Source organism: Neovison vison, chromosome 9, assembly GCF_020171115.1.
Source record: "Neovison vison isolate M4711 chromosome 9, ASM_NN_V1, whole genome shotgun sequence".
In the NCBI taxonomy this organism is placed as follows: Eukaryota; Metazoa; Chordata; class Mammalia; order Carnivora; family Mustelidae; genus Neogale; species Neogale vison.
In genome coordinates this window covers 21,365,154-21,389,732 of record NC_058099.1, presented here as the reverse complement: position 1 = coordinate 21,389,732, position 24,579 = coordinate 21,365,154, and the positions used below count along the sequence as shown (strand labels likewise).

The window sequence follows — 24,579 nt, the reverse complement described above, 5'->3', positions numbered from 1 at the left end:
CTGAAAAAAGAAATATAAAGGAATAAGAAAAAAAATCTAAAAGTTATACAAAGGGATCTAGCTAGTTACTGCAGTCAGACATTCACACACACTTTAATTTTTTAGTTCTTCATTGTATTGTGCATATAAAGCATACAGCATAGGATTAGCATATAGCTAAAAGCTCAATAAATTTTAGTTATTTCTTAGTACACTGACTAGTAACCAAATATCCTGAAAGAGTTGTAATGTTCATTTTCTTTTAAACGAGGATTAGTTTAATCAATGGAGGAAAATATCTTGCAGCCTTATGTTTGAAAACAGTCAGGGGTAGCCTAAGCAAAGTCATAAAGAAATAAAAGCATTTGACTTTTGTGGAACCTAGTCTTTTCTCTGCATCATTTTACCTCTTAAAGTCTCTAATTCGTCCCTAGAGGCTCTGAGATGTAGGGGAAGAGATGGTCTACAAAACCTATAAATGAGATCCTTTGGACTCTATCATTGCAATGACAAAAAACCTTTCTATTGTAAAATAGAAATAAAATTTTCACTGTAAAATTTATTACAATTAAGGTTACATGGCAAAATATCTACTTGAGAAGTGTGATACATTTTATGTATTAGAAAACATTACTGCTAACAGTTAATTGCTGGAATAAATTTCTCCTATCCCCAAACTACTATATTCAGGTTACTTTAAAATCTTAGCCAACTGTGTCAGTGCTTTAACAGTTTCTGAGCCAAGGAAGGGATCATAAAACCTGCTCCCATTCTTTAATAAGCTCCCGAGTGGAAAGAAGAAAAGGAAAATATAAGTTCAGATGAAGAAATGTTCAGAAAGCCAGACTCCCCAAAGCAAAAGCTTCATTGAAGAGAGAGCAAAAATTTCTTGTTCTGGGTAGTGACCTTTCAGTTAGGTAAATTTAGAATAACATGAGAGAGGAATAGCCTGGAATGATGTCTCCCATGACCAATCATTGGTATGCATATGTTTAATAAATATGTGGTGTTAAACAAGCAACCACGAAACACCCCTTTGCCTAGTGCCGCCTTGAAATGCCAAAAAAGAAGTTGTTCCATTAACAAGCCTCTTAAGAGATTACTTATCTGAACCTGCTAAGTTCCTGATAATTTTGTAGCTAAGAGCTTCCCATGACAAATCTGGCATAGTTCTTTTATATACCAAAGAGAGCAAGCAAATCAATTCCATATCTAAACAGGGCTTAGGTGAGATAATTAAAGATGGTTCATTTGTACATCCACTCTGAAAGTATTAATGAAGTCATGTTAATAGTAAAAACCCAAACAGCATTTACTTATATCCCTCTCTCCATCTTCCATTCGTACAGGCTCATCCTAGTATTTCTGCAAGTCCAAGAAAAGAAACATCTATCAGTTATGAGATCTTGTTTTCCAACCACCCATATTTGACAGAGCCACTTGAGGGCAGCATCACATCACAACCAATGTTTTTAGTCACTACACAAAAGTTGTTTTAGGAGGGTGCTACTTCCTTATATTCTTAAGGTTATACTTTTCTTGGTGTTCTTACTTTATTACAGCTCTTCTGTTACCAACACAAATATGAGGAGACGGTTCTTCTTTATTGTAAAGAAGTGTTAAATTGTCACAAAGAATCAAAATTTTAGCTAGTTAACTATGAAAAGAAACAGAAAATAGATGTCTACTTGGCAGAAGATTGCTCTACCTAGAAAACCCAAGCTAACTAAATGAAAACAAAAAAAGGAGTTCACTAGGTGTCTGATAAGAAAGAACCGTAAAATATTTGGTTTTCAGGCATACATAAAAAACCCCCAAATTAATGGAAAATTCATTCATAATGGTAACAAGTATACAAACATCAAGGAATCAGCATAATAAAATGTACAGAGAGTATATGCAGGAAACCACAAAATTTTAATGAGAACCACTTAAAAAGTTGAATAAAAGGCAAGATAAACCATTTTCCTGGCTAGTAAGACTATGGTTAAAAAAAAAAAAGTGAAAAAACACAATGACATTTCAATTTCTCAAGAGATCTGTTTTGGAACTTGAAAAACTGATTTACTGAAAGTAAATCTAGAAGAATAAAAATGTGAGTCTAGGAAAAAATAACAAAAAAGAAGAGACTATTAATACGTGTTATAATTACATATTAAATAGAACTGTATGATACAATAATAGACAAATCAATAGAACAAAATAGAAAATCCAGACACACTCTAATGTGGGCAAGGATTTAACATATTTTCTAAGTGGCTTTTCCAATCAGTAGAGAGAGGAAAGACTATTCCATAAGTGATACTGAGATGACTGCCAAAACATTTGGAAAAAAATACTTTTAACCCTTACTTTTAAACATATACCAAAATATTAAGGAATACCTTAAAGAAAATATGAATAAATATTCATCTAATTTAAGGAAGAATTTTTTTTTAAAGATTTTATTTATTTATTTGACAGAGAGAAATCACAAGTAGATGGAGAGGCAGGCAGAGAGAGAGAGAGAAGCAGGCTCCCCGCTGAGCAGAGAGCCCGATGCGGGACTCGATCCCAGGACCCTGAGATCATGACCTGAGCTGAAGGCAGCGGCTTAACCCACTGAGCCACCCAGGCGCCCCAAGGAAGAATTTTCTAAGTATAAAAGCAATGAAAGAAACCTTAAAGGGAAACACTGATGGGACTGGTTAGTTTTAAAGATGTATTAAATATCTCTTTGACATACACAGATAAAATATAAGAATAGAAAAATACATAAAAGAATCACTTCACACATAAAAATATGTAAATGGCTAGTAAACATGAATGATTTTTTATAAGTTTTATTTATTACTTAGAGACAGAGCATGTGTGCAAGGCACACAAATGCAAGGAGGTGGGGAGGGCTGAGAGGGAGAGGGAGAGAATCTCTTACAGACTCCCTTACCCAGCATGGAGCCCCATTCAGGGCTTGGTCCCATGACCTTGAGATCATGAGCCATGCCAAAATTAAGAGTTAGACGCTCAACCAACTGAACGACCCAAGCATCCCAAACATGAATAATTTGTAAAGTCTAAGTAAAAACAATTTTTGTCCATCACATTCGTTAAAATGTATTAATACAATATCAGTAGTAATATATCCAATGACGATAAGGCTGGTATGAACAGGATATTCTCATATCATGCTTGTGGACGTATAGCTAAAAGAAATACTTATATCAAATAATTCCATTTCCATGAATTTACTCTATGGAAAGAAGTGGAAATGGAAGCATATATTTATGTCCATACTTGAAATTAAAAACAACATTAGTGTTCTCAAATTGGGAATGAATGATACATACATAAGATTTAAAACTGCAGTCACTAAAAAACATCCTTTTGAAGACAAGTATATGGTGAGATGTTCCCAAGATAATGTTAACATTTAAAAATAATATAATGCAGATACAATATGATCCCAATAGCAAAATGACTTATGTTTAGATTATAGGCTTGAAAGTTTTTAATAAAGGGACATTCTACATATTTAGGATGTAGATATCTTAATAGATGTAGAAAACATTAATAAAAATCAGTTCTCATTCATGATCAAAAACTCTCAGTGAACTTGGAACAGAAAGAGCTTCCTCAATCCAATAAATTCTTCCAACATTTAACCACTGAAACTGACATAAACATTGTAAATGATTCACCACTGAAATGATATTTACATCATCTTTAATGATGAAATTTTAAAGTATTTCCTTTAGTGTCAAGAACAAGACGAGGATGACAACATCGCTGCTTCTATTAAACAATGTACTGTAGATCCTAGTAAGCACAATAACACACACACACAAAAGATATAAATGTTGTGAAGGAAGAAACAGATGGTCAACAAAATCACTGTCTTAAAGAGGTATCTGTACTCCCACTGCAGAGTACTCACAACAGCCAAGGTGTGGAAACCATGTAAGTGTCTGTCCACAGATGAATGGATAAAAAAAAAGTGTTTTAAGGAAAATGGGTTTTATACACACAGACACAAGAAAATATTGTTCAACCTTGAAAAAGAAGGAAATTCTGCCATTTGCAATATGGGTGAACACGGAGGACATTTTGCTAAGTGAAATAAACCAGGCAGAGAACAACAAATACTGCATGGTATTACTTGTACGTGGAATCTTTATTTATTTTTTATTTTTATTATTTATTTATTTATTTGACAGGCATAGATCACAAGTGGGCAGAGAGGCAGGCACAGCGAGAGGTGGAAGCAGGCTCCCTGCTGAGCAGACAGCTCAATGCAGGACTTGATCCCAGGGCCCTGGGATCATGACCTGAACCAAAGGCAGAGGCTTAACCCACTGAGCCACCCAGGCGCCCCTACATAGAATTTAAAAAAAAAAAAAAAGTGGAACTAATGTAAACAGAGAGTAGAATGGTGGTTGCCAGGGACTGAGGCTGGGCTGTGGGGAATAGGGAGAGTCTGGTAAAACAGTACAAACCTCCAGTTATAAGGTAAGTAAAGTATGAGGATCTGATGTATAAAATGGTAATTACAGTTGATACTACATAACTGAAATTTGCTAAGAAAATAGAACTTAAGTGTTCTTACCAAAAAGAAAAAGAAAAAAGAAGGTAAATATGTGAAGTGATGGATGTGTTAATTCAATAATGGAAATCTTTTACAATATATACATGTGTTAAGCCACCACATTGCACACCTTAAATATATTTTAAAAAAGGAAAAAATATGGGTAGTTGAAGTCAGAGGACTGCTACTTTTTATTATAAATTTTGAGTAACTATTTGATACTCGAAACTATCTGCATGTACAATTTTTTTCTAAATTAAAAATAAAGGGATGCCTGGGTGGGGCAGTCAGTTAAGCATCCAACTCATTTCAGCTCATTTCATGATCTCAGGGTGGTGGGATCGAGCCTTGTGATGGGTTCTGTGCTCATCGCAGAGTTTGCTTAAGACTCTCTCTGCCATGACATGATTCTTTATATGGAAAACCCAAAAGACTCCACCCCCAAACTACTAGAACTCATAGAGCAATTCAGCAGCGTGGCAGGATACAAAGTCAATGTGCAGAAATCAGTGGCTTTCTTATACACTAACAATGAAAATACAGAAAGGGAAATTAGAGAATCGATTCCATTTACTATAGCACCAAGAACCATAAGATACCTGGGAATAAACCTAACTAAAGAGGTAAAGGATCTATACTTGAGGAACTATAGAACACTCATGAAAGAAATTGAAGAAGACACAAAAAGATGGAAGACCATTCCATGCTCTTGGATCGGAAGAATAAACATTGTTAAAATGTCTATACTGCCTAGAGCAATCTATACTTTTAATGCCATTCCGATCAAAATTCCACCGGCATTCTTCAAAGAGCTGGAGCAAATAATCCTAAAATTTGTATGGAATCAGAAGAGACCCCGAATCGCTAAGGAAATGTTGAAAAACAAAAATAAAGCTGGCGGCATCACCTTACCTGATTTCAAGCTTTATTACAAAGCTGTGATCACCAAGACAGCACGGTACTGGCATAAAAACAGACACATAGACCTGTGGAACAGAGTAGAGAGCCCTGATATGGACCCTCAACTCTATGGTCAATTAATCTTCGACAAAACAGGAAAAAATATACAGTGGAAAAAAGACAGTCTCTTCAATAAATGGTGCTGGGAAAACTGGACAGCTATATGTAGAAGAATGAAACTCGACCATTCTCTTACACCGTACACAAAGATCAACTCAAAATGGATAAAAGACCTCAATGTGAGACAGGAATCTATCAGAATCTTAGAGGAGAACATAGGCAGTAATCTCTTTGATATCAGCCACAGCAACTTCTTTCAAGATACGTCTCCAAAGGCAAAGGAAACAAAAGCGAAAATAAACTTCTGGGACTTCATCAAAATCAAAAGCTTCTGCACAGCAAAGGAAACAGTCAAAAAAACAAAGAGGCAACCCACGGAATGGGAGAAGATATTTGCAAATGACAGTACAGACAAAAGGTTGATATCCAGGATCTATAATGAACTCCTCAAACTCAACCCACACGAAACAGACAAACACATCAAAAAATGGGCAGAAGATATGAACAGACACTTCTCCAATCAAGACATACAAATGGCTATCAGACACATGAAAAAATGCTCATCATCATTAGCCCTCAGGGAGATTCAAATTAAAACCACATTGAGATATCACCTTACACCAGTTAGAATGGCCAAAATTAACAAAACAGGAAACAACATGTGTTGGAGAGGATGTGGAGAAAGGGGAACCCTCTTCCACTGTTGGTGGGAATGCAAGTTGGTGCAGCCTCTTTGGAGAACAGTGTGGAGATTCCTCAAGAAATTAAAAATAGAGCTTCCCTATGACCCTGCAATTGCACTCCTGGGTATTTACCCCAAAGACACAGATGTCGTGAAAAGAAGGGCCATCTGTACCCCAATGTTTATAGCAGCAATGGCCACAGTCGCCAAACTATGGAAAGAACCAAGATGCCCTTCAACGGATGAATGGATAAGGAAGATGTGGTCCATATACACTATGGAGTATTATGCCTCCATCAGAAAGGACGAATATCCAACTTTTGTAGCAACATGGACGGGACTGGAAGAGATTATGCTGAGTGAAATCAGTCAAGCAGAGAGAGTCAATTATCATATGGTTTCACTCATTTGTGGAGCATAACCAATAGCATGGAGGACAAGGGGCGTTAGAGAGTAGTAGGGAATTTGGGTAAATTGGAAGGGGAGATGAACCATGAGAGACTATGGACTCTGAAAAACAGTCTGAGGGGTTTGAAGTGGCGGGGGGTGGGAGGTTGGGGTACCAGGTGGTGGGTATTATAGAGGGCACAGCTTGCATGGAGCACTGGGTGTGGTGAAAAAATAATGAATACTGTTTTTCTGAAAATAAATAAATTGGGGGAAAAAAAAAAAAAGACTCTCTCTGCCCCTCTCCTCTCTCTCTCTGAAATAAATAAATAAATCTTTACAAAATAATAAAAATTAAATTAAATAAAAAATAAAAAAATAAAGCTACATTTGCATTTGCTTATATATTTGTTGGACATCTGAATGGATATTCATAAAATAATTACATTTATTAATAAATATGTGAATGTTGTAGAAATATTAGTATATATCAACAAACCAATAAACAATAAAACATTTGATTAATTTATTTGAGAGAGAGTGAGCAAAAGAGAGAGCATAAGCCCTGGGGGAGGAGCAGAGGGAGAAGAAGCAGAGTCCCCATATAGGGTTCAATCCCAGGACTACAAGATCATAACCTGAGCTAAAGGCAGACATTCAACCAACAGAGCCACCCAGATGCCCCACAATAAAAGAAAATTACTCACTGTTTTTATGTCTTAAAGAAATATAGGTTTTTAAATTAAGTTATAATTTAGCAATTGACTAAATTTCTTTTAAGACAGAAAATTTACAGTATCAATTGAATTTCAAAACGTAATGCATTCCTTTGGATTTAGACACTGAGGCCAAAGTATCTATAAATCTGGCAGCAATCAATATAGCTGCAAAGACAATAAATGAAATTGCAAATCTAAATTTATAGAATGATGTCTAATGACAGAGGACCCCTCAGGCAATACAGGATACGGACAATTTATATGTATTTCAGAAACCCAAGTATATTTTCATTCGATGAATAGTAGTTAAGGAAGCTTCTGACTCTGGTTGATGATATTATAAAGTTTACCAATAACAGCTTGCAGTTTTCCACATTAATAATAGCTATGTTTGAGGGCACCTGGGTGGCTCAGTGGGTTAAGCCGCTGCCTTCGGCTCAGGTCATGATCTCAGGGTCCTGGGATCGAGTCCCGCATCGGGCTCTCTGCTCAGCGGGGAGCCTGCTTCCCTCTCTCTCTCTCTCTCTCTCTCTCTCTGCCAGCCTCTCTGCTTACCTGTGATCTCTCTCTGTCAAATAAATAAATAAAATATTAAAAAATAATAATAATAGCTATGTTTGGATATCTTTTATTTTTTATAAACTATCTCATTACATGTACAAATATGTTAGTTGATCCCCACAAACATTTTTATAAGAAATTAGAAGAATAAGTTTAAAAAATTAAGGAAGAAAACTGAAAACTATAAAATTTTTAGCTACTGTCTTCAAATTGTACCACATTTTAAAAGTAGATTTGGACTACAATCAAATCTTCCAAATCTTTAAGAGTGAATTTGGACTATGATCAAATCTTCATTTGGACTATGATCAAATTCAGATTATTCCTAATATAACATGTTCTCAAGTTTAGTCTTTATTTTTTCTTAAAGATTTTATTTTTAGAGAGAAAGAGAGTGTGTGCATGAGTGAGCAGGGGGAGGGGTAGAGGGGGAGGAAGAGGGAGAGAAGCAGACTCCACACTGAATGCAGAGCCAGACCTGGGGCTCCATCTCAACCCTAAGATCATAACCTGATCTGAAATCGAGTCAGATGCTTAACCAACTGAGCCCTCCAGGTACTGTTCAAGTTTATTCTTTAATGCAATCTCATTCTCATTTTAAACTGAGAGGGATCTAACTCTGCATCATCACACACCTATCACACACACCTGCCAACACTAAAAATTTAAACACAATTTATGTATTTACATAAAAATGGACATTTAAGAACCAAATTATTATATATTCTACATCTATTAGATTATTGTAGCTCAAGCTATAGTATATCTTAAACTTTATTTTAAAAGGGAACAGGCTATTGTACATACAAGAAAGGTAGTTCTCAGCAAGTTTTTATACAATTGGAAGGATTCAGCACCCTCTAGTAGGGATGAAAATTTGGAATACAGCTTGGATAAAATGTACTTTAATTATTAATTATGGTAAATTTGTAAAAATGAGGTGAATTTCCTGATCTAATACTACAATGACTCCATCTCTACTTTGAATTATGGTTTCATATCAATCAGATGAGATTCAAAATCTTGAGCATATTTTGAAAATAAAATACAGCATCATTTAGTAATCTGCTGTTTTAATGTTATACCAAATTGCTCTGTCATCAGGTCTGGTTATGGTAATATGGTGTGGGCACACTATGATCAAATTCCTGACACTATTTTAATGCCCAACACACATAAAGCCCCCAAACAACCAAATTCACAAAAAAGGGACTAATTTGAAAGAGAAAGTATTTCCCTAATGTGGCAAAGCTTAGAATTATAATTTTGCAGGTGGATACCTTTAATAAAATAGAAAATTAAAAATACAATAAAACAGAAAAACACAAAAATGAAAATCTGCATGTTATTAAGAAATGTTTTATAACAATAGAAATAATAAATGTTTACCTTCATTCTGTGTTTGAAGTGCTGGACATTTTCCTAAACCGCTGACAGGTGTAAAGACTTCGGTGTAGTCCTTACGGGTATATAAACTGGCTTCCTCTACATCAGTTTGGGAGTTTGGGTTTGAACTTGGAACAACTTCCTCAAACATACAGTCAATCTGAATCACCATTCCTGTAATTGTTTTTCTATGACATAAAGTTATTGATTTTATTTTAAAATAGGACTATTTTAAAACATCTTTATAAATAGTATATGTTCTTTGTAGAAAAATTACAAAATTCCAACAGATACAGAGAAAAGTTACCCATAGCCCCAACAATCAAGAGATGAATAAAAAAATTATGTATTTTCTCAATTACTTTTGGATATTTTTAAACAAAAGTAGATTCATGTACATAGTATTATGAAACCTGCCTTTTCTGGTAAACAATAAAACATGAGCACATTTATATGTCAATCAATGTACATTCACTTCATTTTTGATAAACAGGATCCCACTGCAGTGGTAGGCCATAATTTACTGAAAGAGTTTCTTATTGTTGGCAATTTAAATTTGTTGTAATCATTTGCTATTATAATGCAAGTAACATCTTTGTGCACTTGCCTGTATTCCAAAATATGTTTCCTAAAAATGGAAATGATCAAATTAAATGTATACAGATTTTTAGACTTTGCCATGCACTGCTAAGTTGCCCTTGTATTGGATGTTCAATGTTTGTTTTCCCACATCATTATCCAACCTTTTATATTCTGTTTTTCATCCTGGGACGCGCATCTATCTCCATGACTGAACTAAGTTCCCTTGCTCTCTGGCTTCTGGTTGGGTTCGGCCAATAGGAAGCATTGTCAGGAGATCAAAGTTGGGAAGAGAGACAAGTTAGGATATTATTGTTCCCAAATGCTTCTCTCCTGGGCCACAGTTTAGAAGTGGCTGCATTCTACCAAGAGTTACATCTCTTGTCAGACAGGCCCTCTCCTACAGCTAGTTGTAGTTGATTACTGCTCAGTCCCCTTGTTCCTACAAGCTTAGAGTGTTAACAACTTCCTGCTGTTTGGGGGGCACTTTTTTTGGGGGGGGCTCCCTTGACCTTGCCACCTTGCCATACCTTGCCTATTTCCCGATCCATTCAGGTATATCTGCCACTGTCTGCAATATTGGGAGATTTGGACTTTTATAAGAGAACTTTTTAATGAATTTTTCTGACAAATATATTATTGGCAATTTAACTATACATTCTAATATACCCCTTTCCCCCTGATATCCTAAAATATTTTAGTCTCAATAATTCCCCACCCAGACTGAGAGAACCAAAGTCAGTATCATTCCCTATGTAATTGGAAAAAAATGAGTATGTCATATCTTCAAATCATATATAGAAAAGTCTCTAAAGTTTCTCCCTGACTCTTTAAGAAAATACAAGGCACAAGAAAAGATATTTCAACTTACCCAGGTCCATATTACTCATGAGACCATTGATTCCTATGGGAATCTTTATAGACTTCTAAATTAGCATTTATACCACAATTATCTTTTTTTGTTTTAAATGTTACTAATAGGGTCAGTACTTTGTAATATTTCTTGGTATTAGAGTTTTGAAAAAAAAAAACAGTCAATTCTCTTCCTCTAGATATAAAGTTTCTATGAAGAAAAGTAATTCCTGGATCTCTTCCTACTTCTGAGTCCAGTATTATCTATTCTTTGTTCACTGGTGTCACCTTTTTACCTAACCTGTAGTACTGATATTTATCAGGATTCCAATCTGGATTGTGTTTGCTTTCTTTCCATATCATTCTATCTGGGTAAGTTCATCCACTCCAATTCACTAATTCTTTAACTTAAATGAAATATTTACTGAGTGTCCACAGCGTGCTAATACCATTTTAGGCACTGAGAATGGAGTGATAGAGCAAAACAAAGTTCTTACCCCCATGAAGCTTACCTGTTAACAGAATGATAGACAAACAAATAGCATAATGTCAGGTGGCAAACAACTGTTATGAATAAAATAAAAAATAGGACACCAAGTAACAGCCAGAGAGTTGGTAGGAGGTCTATTTTGGAGAGCGGCCAGATGAGGAGCTGATAATTCCACAGCTACCTGAATAATGGTAGTAAGTGACCCATACAAAGGCCTAAAGTGGTGGAACAGGGTTGGTATAGTCTCAGAAAAGCACAAATGTTAGGGTTACTGGAAAAGAGTAAGGTTAGATAGGTAGGAAGGGACCGGATCATGTTGGGTATTACAGCACCTGGTAAGAACTTTGAGTTTTATTCTATGTGCAATGGGATACTGTCAGTAGGTTATAACAGAGATAGTTCATGATCTGATTTGTGTCTTAAAAAAAAAGTCCCAGGAAACTATTAGAAGAAAATAGAGGAGTAAATCCTCATGACTTTGGATTAGGCAAAGCTTTCTCAGATATGATGCCAAAAGCCCAAGTGACAAAAGAAAAAATAGATAAATTGGACTTCATCAAAAACTTTTAAAAACTGTGCTTCAAAGGATACTATTAAGAAAGTGGAAAGATAATCCACAGAAGAAAATATTTGTAAATCATGTGTCTGATAAGGGACTTGTATCTAGACTGTGTAGCAAAACTCTTAAAATTCAATTTTAAAAAGACAAAAAACAACTGAAAAATGGGCGAAGAATTTAAATAAACATTTTCTTGAAGAAGATAAACTAAAGGCCAATAATTACATAAAAAGATGCTAAATATCATTAGCCATGAGGGAAATGCAAATCGAAATTACAATGACATACAATAAGCCATCCATTCGGATGACTATAATAAAAAAGATAATAACAAGTGTTGGCAAGGATGTAAATAAATTGTAATCTTCACACACTGCTGGTAGAAATGTAAGATGGACAATAATTTAGCAATTCTTTGTATAGTTAAGCACAGAGTTACTGTATGATCTAGTAATTCTACTACTAGAGAAATGAAATCATGTATGCAAAAAAATTTATCCTCAAATATTTATAGCAGCATTACTCATACTAGCTAAAAACTAGAAAAAACTAGAAAACTTTAGAAAGCAATCTAAATGTCCATCAACTAATGAATGGATAAATAAAATGTGCTATGTCTAGACCATGGAGTATTATTTGGCTATTGAAAAAAAGGTACTGATACATGCACAACACAGATGAACCTTGAATACATTATGCTCAATGAAAGAAGCCAGTCACAAAAGATCCCACATTGTATGTGTCATATTGTGTTTTATAATAAGAAATGTATATTTGGTCTTCATCCCCATTTCTGGCAAAGAACTCCTAAAAGCCTTGGAATTTCCTAAGTATTGAGAACAATAAAGATATATTTGGTTATGTTAATGAGGTGACTTTTGGAAAACCTCTCTGTTTCCTAGAGAAACCACCATGTGATCAGAGGGCTGGAATTTCAGCCCCATCCCTCTGACCTCCAGGGAGAAGGGCTGGAGGTTGAATCAACTGCCAGTGGCCTATGATCAAATCAATCACATGTATGCAATGAAGGCTTCGTAAGAACACAAAAGGATAGGGTTCAGAGAGCTTCTGGGTTGGTGAACACACAGAAATGCTGGGAGAGTGGTGTGAAGGGAGAGGGTATGGAAACTCTGTGCCCCTTTCCCCTACCTTGCTCTACGCATCTCTCCCATCTGGCTGTTCCTGAGTTATATCCTTTTATAATAATCTGGTAATACAGTAAGTAAAATGTTTCTATGAATTCTGTGAGCCTATCTAGCAAACTGATCAAATCCAAGGATGAAGTTGCTGGAACCTCCAATTTATCCCTATGAGTCAGAAGTACAGGTTATAACCTGGACTTGCAAGTGGAGTCTGAAGTGGCGGGGGAGGGGAGGCAGGCTTGTACCACTGAGCCCTCGACAGGTGGTATCTGACATTATCTCTGGGTAAAACTGAGTTGAATTGTAGGATACCCAGCTGGTATCAGACCACTGCTTGTTGGTTTGGGGAAACTACACCCTCTCCCTATGTTGGAATTGGTGTATGGTTTTACTTTGATTCCATTTTTATGAAATGTCCAGAATAGGCAAGTCTAGAGAGGCAGAAAGTAGACCAGTAGTCACCTATCCAGAGGAGGGGGAAAGATGGGGAATGAATCCTAATAAGTTTCAGATTTCTTTTTGAAATGAAAATGCACCAAAATTGATTGTGGTGATAACTGCACAACTCTGTGAATATACTAAAAACCACTGAATTGGAAAAAACCACTGAATTTTAAATGGGTGAATTATACAGACATGAATCATATTTCAATAAAGCTTTAATATAAACCTAACCAAACCAAAGAGTATAGGGTTTGAAGTTGAATAGACTAGGGTTTGAACATTTGAATAGTTCCAACTATTGACTGTGGGCAAGTTATTTAATCTGAGTCACAGTTTCTCATATGTAATATTTAGATAGTAACACCCACCTCACATAATAGTTATGAGGTATACAGGAAGTAAATATTATGTGCATTGCCCTGTGTTCAATTGCATTCATGTGAGTACAGAAAGCCACAGAGGACTAGGGGATATTGTTATACGTTCTTCCTCTTACTTTACTTGGCCATTGCTCTCTCCTGGAAGCTAGAAGTTTATTGCATGGTTCTTCCTGATATTTTTGCATTTTGCCCTTGTCACCATGGTTTGATAGCCTCAACCCCTTCTTTATTCTGTCTCTTGGGCTAAAAAAAAGTGCTATATTTACTGTAATATGTATGTATTTATTAGGAGCTTAATATGTCTTTTAAACTATACTTTTTTCTGGTAGTTTTCTAAAAATTAAAATAGTTATTATTTTTGTTAGTGCTCTGTTGCAAGTTGCAGCTTTGATGACAGAAGCCCATTTTCTTGTATGTCCTGTTATTTTTAGCATGTAATTTCACAGAACATAAGATTTCTTAGGAATACACAGTGGAAAATGCCCAAATATGTTAAAATACAGTACACCACAAGTTAGTAAAATAATTGAGCCTTAGAATCAACATTAAGAAGTAACAAAAATAGAAACAAGGAACAAAGAGAGAGAAGAAAAAGAGGAAAAGCAAGATTTAAAGAAACTCTAGGTAGTGCTAATGATCAGAATGTTTATTTCTAAAATCCATAGGTAACAAAACTGCAGTAGCAGAATTATTTAAAATTAAATTTAAGATGGGAAGTATCTATACTTTCTGCTCAATTCTTCTGTGAACCAAAACTTCCCTAATAATAAAGTCTGTTAAAAATTAAATCTTACTGGGGCACCTGGATGGCTCAGTGGGCTAAAGCCTTTGCCTTTGGCTCAGGTCATGATCTCAGGGTCCTGGGATCGAGCCCCACATCCGGCTCTCTGCTCCGCAGGGAGTCTGCTTCCTCCTCTCTGCCTGCCTCTCTGCCTACTTGTGATCTCTGTCCATCAAATAAATAAATAAAATCTTTAAAAAAAATTAAATCTTACTGTATGAGACAAAATTGAAATTAATGGCTTACACACATAAAAAGTGGAGTTTAGAAGTTCATGGCCAGTAAAACAGTTTGTAATGTGTTAGAGACTAATGCTCCTTTTGTTCTACTCTTTCACTCCTACGTTTAGTTCTTGCCAATACAGCCGAAGTTGGTTGCTGGAATCAGTCCTGGGTGGCTCAGTTGGTTGAGCGGCTTCAGGTCATGATCCCAGCGTCCTGGGATCGAGTCCCACATCAGGCTCCTTGCTCGGCGGGGAGCCTGCTTCTCCCTCAGCCTGCCATTCTGTCTGCCTGTGCTCGTTCTCTCCCCCCTCTCTCTCTGATTAAAAAAAAAAGTCATTACATATCTATTCCAGCACTGGGAAGAGAAAAGTGAAGGAGAAAAACATGCTGCTTTCTTTTTTTTTTTTTTTAAGATATTTTATTTATTTATTTGACAGAGAGAAAGATCACAAGTAGGCAGAGAGGAGGAAGCAGGCTCCCCGCTGAGCAGAGAGACTGATGTGGGGCTCGATCCCAGAACCCTGGGATCATGACCCGAGCTGAAGGCAAAGGCTTTAACCCACTGAGCCACCCGGTGCCCCATGCTGCTTCCTTTTAAGGACATTCCCCAGAAATCGCATAAGCCTCTTTTGCTTAATATTCTATTGGGAAGAAATTAGTCACATGGCCATGTGTAGTTACAGAGAGGCTGAGAAATGTAAATGTGATTCTAGGTGATGCCACAGGTCCACCTTCTTTGTCATGGACTCCATGTTGGTACCGCAAAATGAAAGGAAGGTGAGATAAGATAAGGCATCCATTCTTTCAGCGCCTCCCATTTCTCCCATACATGAATCTTGGTTGAGTCAAAGTAGCTAGATAACTGCTTTCACTGCGGATTTATTGTGTATTCTTGCTCTATGCCTTCAGACTTGCTGTTTCCTTTGCCCGAAAACCTCTCTCAAGTTAGTTTCTCTTTTAATGTCCCCAAGCTCAATTCCTACTTCTTTGTAAAGCTGATCTCTCCTGCCTATAAATGCACAGCCTTACCATCTAACTCATGAAGTGATGAGATCTTAGAGATCATCTTGTTTCTTGTTACTTTAAGTAGGTTCTTGGGCCAGCAGTACCATCATACCTAAGAGCACATTAGAAGGGCAAAATCTGGGATGCCTGGTTGGCTCAGTCAGTTAGGCATCCAATTCTTGATCTCAGCTCAGGTCTTGATCTTAGGATCATGAGTTCAAGCCCTGTGTTGGTTTCTAGCATGCTGGGCATGGAGTCTACTTAAAAAAAAAAAAAAAAAAAAAAAAAAAAGAGTGCAGAATGACAAGCCCCAACACAGACCAACTGAATCAAGATCTCCATTTTTAGTAAGATCATCAGGTGATTCATATGCACATTAAAGTTTAAGATGCACTGATCCAGTGTCATTATACTGATAGAGAGTGAAGGTCAGAGAGAGAAGATGACTTGTCAAGTAGGTAGTACTTGACTTTTCAAATCAAGACTTGAAATCCACATTTTTTTTTAAACTCATGGAGCAGAGCTCTTTTCACTACACCCTCCTGCTTCCTCATTGCTCAGTTTAGTCATGCAATAGGCACTTTGTATCGGCCTTATGCGTTGTGATAGAATTTCTGATGGTCATCTTGTACTATCATTCAATTTTTACATGGTTAGTTTTTTTGATGTCTATATATTATCTTCCTAACTTGACTTTTAAATTCTTAGATGATGGAGATGGTATATTGGGTTTCTTTGCATTTGGAGTCTGGACACATTTAAATTGGTTATTTGTTTCTTTCCAGCAATTTCCAATAATTAAGGAAAACTTAAATTACTAAACCCTGAAAATGTGAAAAACTAAATCCTTCCTGGGTCTGATCAGCACCCTTTATACAAAGTGAAGCAACAGAGTAAATTATTTACCTTTGCACTGAAAGCTCTAATTTTTTTCTATATTAACAATGTTGGGTTAGATGTCCTTCCTTGTATTATGTATGCTCTGTCTTCCTATCTCTGTCATTATATTTTCTATATTGTATTGTAATTATTTATTTATAAATCTCTATTCCCTATTTTCTTGTGTCCTTTGTGTATCTTATTCAGTTGCATATTCTGTATCCAGTACACAGGATTGTATATAATAAATATTTGATGAATGACTGAACTAATAATAAATAATGTTTTGACAATGTTAGAAAATAGCCTTAAATCTGCATTTATACTACAAGAAAAAAGACCAATTTTAATACAAAGTGTCCTATAGACACATTCTATAAGAAGTTTACTTATTGATTAAAAGTATAATAATATATTTGCTTTCTGTGTGCATTTTATAGCACAAATGCATAGAGAACGGTTAATATGTGATAACTGAAGCCAAAATAAAAAGGGTATAAATCACCTGTATTAACCTCTCTTTTGTGACTCCAATTAGGGCTTTTTCTTCAGATAAAAGAATAAAATTGGTAAGGATACAAAAGAAAGGATATTCTCTCTGCCGGTGTCTGGAGAACTTACTGTTTCTGTCCTAGACGTAAAGGGGAAATTGAGGTTAAGGATACATACTTCTCTAGAAAATCCTCCACAAAGAGACTTGCTTTCCATTGATCCAAGACTGAAATATCATCTGTCATTCCCCACACCGAAACAGCTGAAACTAGAAAGGAGAATGGTGAACACTAACTTATGGAATTTTCTTTTTCACTAAATACAAAGAAGCCAAACTTGAACATTTTACATTATGATGTTATCTTTATTTGTTCACAAATGTAATTTTTCCCCAAATTTTACCAGATTCCAAATATTTAAATAATCTTCCTCATTATTACAATTCACCCCCCCAAAACTGTTCAACTATAGTCAGAATAACATCACCTGAACATACTATCCTCATTTTTACATCCTCTCTTTTGCTAATACAGCACTACCATCCTAGATAGTCCTGTTCAACAGCTCATATTACTCCTCATAAAGTTTTATTATTTTTATTATTTATTATATATATTATTATATATTATTTATAACACACATATATAATATTTATTATATTATATATATAATATTTATTATATTTCAGCTTGTTCTGATATATTCTCCTTGAAGGGCCAAAGTTGTCAGTAGCACTCATTCTGGTACATGACCATACACAGCCATATTTTAAAATTTTAGGTGTCTATAACTTGTCTCTCAAATTAGACCCTTGGTTCCTTAAGAGAGAGATCATGTCAAATACTAATCTCAGAAAAAGCAACTGAGTGAAGTTGAGAGTCAAAGGACCTGTATTCTACTACCAATGTTACTTCTTAACTAGTTTTGTTATCCTGAACAAATCACCCAACATCCGAATCTGTGTGTCATTGAAAAAAATACAAAAGTTTAGTGGTAACAAGTACAGGTTCTGGAATCGCCCTGACTAGATTTTAATACTTGTATTGCTACTTATTAAGTGTCTGAGCTTGGGTAAACCTCTTAACCCCTTTGTACCTGTATTCCTTATCTACAAATTAGGAATAATAATAATGGCCTTTTCCTAGTGTTGTGAAGATAAAATGTGATCAGACATATAAATTGTTTAGACAGTGCCTTACATATTGTAAACAAATTTTGGCTATTAATGGGATGCCTGGGTGGCTCAGTCCATTAAGCGTCTGCCCTCAGCTCTGGTCATGATCCCAGGGTCCTGGAATCGAATCCCACATTGGGTTCCTTGCTCAGCAGGGAGCTGCTTCTCCCTCTGCCTGCCATTCTCCCTGCTTGTTCTCTCTCTCTCTCTCTGGCAAATAAATAAATAAAATCTTTAAAAAATTTTTTGGCTACTAGTGTTATTATTGTTTTTAAAAAGAGAAATAGAAATAGGAAAAATGATAAATTCATTTTTCCTTCTGTACATTTATTTATTTTTCCTTCTATACTTTTAGATAAGCAGATTAATAAAAGCTATTCTTTAACTTACTTCTAACCTGATTGAGATTCATTCCATTTTTATAATATTCATTGTAAAATGAATATTCCTCCTCCCTCATGTCCTTACTATCCTTACTACCTTTCTTACACAGTTCAGTTTCCATAGCCAGTCCCATAACCACTATCTTATAAAGATCCTTAATTTCTTTGCCTCTCTTTCCCTTGTACTAACTTAGGAAAACCTCTACTCTCTACCTTATGTACATACACTAGAACAGCTGAAAATTATTGGAAAAAGATCATCCAGTAACGCTGAATGAACTCATTTCTGATTATGACCATAAATTTCAAATGGGCATCCAATATTGACAGATGATAATAGTACACCTTCCTAACCAAACCGGCTTTTTCATTCTTCTTTTTTTTAAGATTTACTTATTTATTTTATTTTAGAGAGAGGGAGAAAATGAACATGTGGACAGGGAAAAGGGCAGAGGGAGAAGGAAAGAATCTCAAGTAGACTCCTTGCTGAGTGTAGGGCTCAATCCCAGGACTCTGAAATCATGACCTGAGTTGACTGCAGATGCTTAAGGGACTGAGCATCTCACTTGTGTTCTGCCTTTTCACTGCTGGAGTGTTTTAGGATTTTGTCCTAGGATCTCTGTTTTATACATATTCATGCTCTCAGTGACTGCATCCACTTCCATAAGTTTATGTGCAATCCATATATGATTACTTCAATTTGAAACTCCAGCAGTGCTCAAGATTTATATAATAAATTACCTCCTTGATGTCTTCATTTAGATGCCTAAATAGGCATTTTAACCTGGCCAAAGCAGAGCAGTTGACTCAAGCCACCAACTGGCTTTCCCATGAGCCTTTTGTTATCTTAGGAGAGGGCACTGCCATCCACCCAGTTACTCAGGTCAAAAACCTAGAAGAAATTCTTTATTGTTCTGTTTTTTTCTTTAACCCTCACACTGTTGGCTGGACTTCTAATATAATCTCAATTCAACCACTCCTCACACATCCATTAATATAAGCCTAGTCCAAATCACTATCATCATTTATGTAGAGTATACATTCACTTAGCAGTCTAGATTCTGAACCAATATGATAGCTTTCTGATTGATTTTATCTCTACTCTTCCCAATCCCTACCCCTTCCATACTCCAGCCAACCAGAATGATTTTTATAAAGCATATATCAGATTGTCACACCTCTTTTAAAAACTGTCCAATGATTTGCCACATTAGCCATAATATAAACAAGCAAATAAACTCCGTATTATGGCCTACAATGCCTTATATCTTTCATAAGTTGCCTACTTCTTAAATATCCCCCTTTCATTAACCTGTCATGGTGGCCTAATTATCTGGTCCTAAAACTCATCAAGTTTATTCCAGAGTCAGAAACTCTGCATTTGCTTGAAAGCTTTCTCCTCCATTATCTTATTGTTGTTGCCTTCTCATCATTTCCAGAGTCAGAAACTCTGCATTTGCTTGAAAGCTTTCTCCTCCATTATCTTATTGTTGTTGCCTTCTCATCATTCAGATCATGCCAACTCATATGTCCAGCTCCTTCCCTAAGCATCTTAGGAAATAGTGCTCCCTACTAAATCTTTTATCACATTACCCTATTGTGTCTTCTCTACACATTTATTAATACCAGACATTAGCTTATACATTTAATGGGTTTTTTGCAGCAGTCTTTTTACCAGTCTGAAAACCCATGGAGGGAAGGAACTACTTCTGTCTTATTAGTACCATCCTTAGCACCTATAACAGTACCTGGTACATAATACATGCTAAAGAAATGTTAACTGACTTGAATCCTCTATGGAAGCTACCTCTTTCTTTCTATCTTTCTTTCTCTTTGAAGCTATCTCTTTCTTAAATCTACAACATGATAAGAGCAAAAGATAATATTTTGTACATATACATTTAAACATAATTTTATATGCAGTATATCATAACATTTTAAAGTAGCCCTCCTACAGTTGAGCAAGATCTTATTACAATACAACAAATGTTTACAGTGCTAGAATATTTTAAGACTTCATCATCTACATATCTTTTATTTGTTCTATTCATATCTAGCATAAGCTTCCCAATTCCCTACTTTGTCACCTAAATTCTGTCATAAAAATATTAATTTTTAACCTTCTTGGAGTTCTTTTTTGTTTTTAAGATTTTATTTATTTATTTGAGAGAGAGAGAGAGCGTGTGCAAGCGCACACACAAGAAGGGGAAGCTCAGAGGGAGAAAAGCAGACTCCCTGCTGAGCAAGGAGCCCAAGGCAGGGCTCAGTTCTCGGACTCCGGGATCATGACCAGAGATGAGCCAAAGGCAGAAGCTTAAACTGACTGAGCTACCCAGGCACCCCTTGGAGTTCTGATATGAATAAATGCAATGCAGTTTTACTAGTTAAAAAAAGCACATTTTCTTAATTTACTATGCTAAACTCTCACATCACTTTTAAAATAGATTTTTGAGGGACGCCTGGGTGGCTCAGTGGGTTAAGCCACTGCCTTCGGCTCAGGTCATGATCTCAGGGTCCTGGGATCGAGTCCCACGTTGGGCTCTCTGCTCAGCAGGGAGCCTGTTTCCTCCTCTCTGCCTGCCTCTCTGCCTACTTGTGATCTCTCTCTCTGTCAAATAAATAAATAAATAAATATTTTTAAAAATTTAAAAAAAAATAAAAAATAAAAAAATAAAATAGATTTTTGAGAATTAAAAGTAAAACATACCTCTCATCCATGGCCTCCTAAACTTATTATCAATAACTCCTGCATAATAATTTCCATCTTGATATAAACATGAAGGGACTCGAAGCAATAAAGCATCTCTGCAAAACTTCTTTCTAACTATATTCTATGTAAGAAAGTAAGATTATAAAATCTTTAAAAATATTTATCAGATGCAATTAACAGTATTCAAAATAATAAAATTCTTTATTCTTTTAAATTCATATCATTTTTATTTAAAGGTAATACCTACTCATTATAAAACATAAAATAACACAGAACACATAACTGAGAAAGTCAAGATCCCTAGTAATTTAAGTAAGAGTTTGGCATATTTTCCAGAGACTTCCTTTTCTAGGCTAGGCTAAATGTGTGTGTGTGTGTGTGTGTATGTTTGACACAAATGAGATCACATCATTTATACAGTATGCCATTTAGCAATATGTTTTTTTCTCTTAACAGTATAATATGGCTGTCTTAATTTTGTTTCTATGTTGCACTAGTGACAACCAGCAAATACATTTCTGACTTGAAAAAAAATCAACAAATAAAACTATTTCTTTAACCTCATCGTCTTTGGTGTGCCTCTGAAAAATGTCCCACTATTCTTCTCAGATTATCACAATCCTATTTATCCAAAAAAATCCTATTTATTGGGGCACCTGGGTGGCTCAGTGGGTTAAAGCCTCTGCCATCAGCTCAGGTCATGGTCCCAGGGTCTGGGATCCAGCTCCACGTCGTCGTTCTGCTCAGCAGGGAGCCTGCTTCCTCCCTCTCTCTCTGCCTGCCTCTCTGCCTACTTGTGATCTCTGTCTGTCAAATAAATAAATAAAATCTTTTTAAAAAAAATCCTATTTCTCTTTCAAGGCCCATCTTAAGCAATATCTCTGCTACGAAGCTTTTCCTCAGTAACTCTCAACTTCCCACAAAATTCATTATTCTATGTATTTGGACAAATCATAGTTTCTTGCATTACTTCCCAAGAGTTCTTTGTCTGCTGAAGGTGTTAATCATATTATTTTTTTTTGGTGTTAATCATATTAAATAAAAGGTCTTAATTATCCAAGAATAAATGGTACAAAGAAAGAAGAGTTAAAGTAATTTATATAAAATGAGGACCAAAAGTTCATTGCAAAACAGAAAAAAAGCTTGATTAATACTTTGTCTAAAAAAAAAAAAGAAACAAAGCTACAGAAATTGAATTTTGTAGCTAATAAAATTTTGGTTATAATTAGCTCATAACCATAACTGGTTTTTTGTCAAAATTCTCCCATAAACTGTATTATGTAATGATATGGATATTAGTCATTGCCTAATCTTTGATTATAAAGAAGATATTTTTAAAAAATATTTAACCAAAATATTCCAAGGCATCTCTGACTCCTTTAATATGCAAATCATCCTCTTCCTCTTCTCTGTAACTAATCTAATGTTGCAAGGTCTTCATTTGACTGTAGCTTTACCTGTTGAGTGGCTCCTCAATACTGTTTCCATGAACTTTACAGAATTCTACAACTTTTGTGAGAAATGCCATCAGTCAGTATCATATTTGTACTATATCATGGGATGTGATCCACCAGTGAGAAACTAAGATAATATAGGCAAGGATAAAAGTTTAAGGATGTTTGAATACAGATTAATTTTGAAGTGGCCAATATATTCATAAATATATCTGGTTAACAATGACTTCTGATTCCCTACCATGTAAATGTTATAATAACACGTTTACCTCCCACAGTTATGAAGAAATAATAAAACCTGAAGATGTCTAAATGTCTTTCTTATTTCCTATAAAATGTAACAGTTTTAGTTACATTGGAATAATTTTTTTTCCTGGTAAAAAGGTCAAGGTTATAAAGAAAATAAAAATTTACCTTCTCAATTAAGATTATAAGAACAATGATTTATTGTATGATGACTACTCCAATTAGTTTCTTAACAATGTACTAGACTTGAACCTCAGGCTTTTATAAGCTGTTTAAGATCTCTAGACATCAGTTTCTGAACCTGTAAAATTGTAAAATCTAGCTCTTGGAGTAGTCATGATGATCAAATGGCATAACCCATTAAGAGAGCAAATGATCAAAAGATATAATCCATCAAAAGAGCAAAGTAGGGGCACCTGGGTGGCTCAGTGGGTTAAGCCACTGCCTTTGGCTCAGGTCATGATCTCAGGGTTCTGGGATCAAGTCCCGCATCGGGCTCTCTGCTCAGCAGGGGGCCTGCTTCCCTTCCTCTCTCTCTGTGATCTCCTCCCTTCCTCTCTCCTACTGTGATCTCTCTCTGTCAAATAAATAAATAAAATCTTTAAAAAAAAAAAAGAGCAAAGTATCTGGCCCATAGCAAGTGGTCAATACATGCTATTACTGTTATTTCCTCATAAAGATAACCGGGACTACTTCCCCCTCCCCCACTCTTTTCAAGGACGATCACTCAAGAATATTGATACAAAAGCAGCCTAAATATGCCAAATTTCCATTTTTTTTTCTGCTGACAGCTTCAATTCACAATACATTGCCAATAATTTCCTTCCAAAAGTGGCATTTTTAAGGTATACTGGAAGTGGGAAGAAATTTTAAATAAATCCCAAAGTAATTAGATTAAGGATTAATCTAAGGACTGCAAAATTATCATAATCATGTAGTGAATGCAGATAGTACTTTTCATATCATAATTCTTAGTAGTTAGTGATTCAGTAACACGCTACCTCATATAAATAGTCTATTGCACAATATTTGAATGTTGAAAACATGTCTTCTTTCTTTGAAAGTGGTACAAATTTCAGGATCTGGAAATATAAAAATCAAAATTAAATGTTAGTAAAATAGCAAAACAAGGAGAAGAAAACCATTCTTAATCACAAAACTTTGGTTCATTCATTTTTAAGAAGGCACTGAGTGATTTAAAAAAAGCTAACTATAAAAATAATAGTTATTACTATGATTTAAATCTAATATGAAAATAATGTATGTTGATATAAAATCATTCATCTAATTTTCATATATGTTCATATATTATTTAATCCACACAACTCTGGCTGGTGGATTAAAGTACATATTCTGTGATCATTTTGTTGCAAAAGAGGCAGGAATTTGAAAGAATTGTACAGTGGTTTTCTCAGGACAACCGTATTTCTTAAGTGGTCTTGAAATAGAATAACCACAAGTAAAACTGTGCTGAAGCAGGGGAGAAGAAT

General features: G+C 35.4%; 1 protein-coding gene across 1 annotated transcript in view; it reads right to left on the bottom strand.

The window, feature by feature from the left end:
• SHOC1 (shortage in chiasmata 1) overlaps positions 1-24,135 on the bottom strand; it is a 77,901-nt gene extending 53,766 nt beyond the window's left edge. Inside the window, exons 1-4 of the mRNA XM_044264258.1 lie at positions 24,091-24,135; positions 21,387-21,510; positions 17,300-17,390; positions 9,299-9,483 (exon numbers count right to left, since the gene is read on the bottom strand). Coding sequence (XP_044120193.1) covers positions 9,299-9,483; positions 17,300-17,390; positions 21,387-21,510; positions 24,091-24,135 — 445 coding nt within the window. The remainder of the gene's footprint in view (positions 1-9,298; positions 9,484-17,299; positions 17,391-21,386; positions 21,511-24,090) is intronic.
• Between the last annotated feature and the right edge of the window lie 444 nt (positions 24,136-24,579).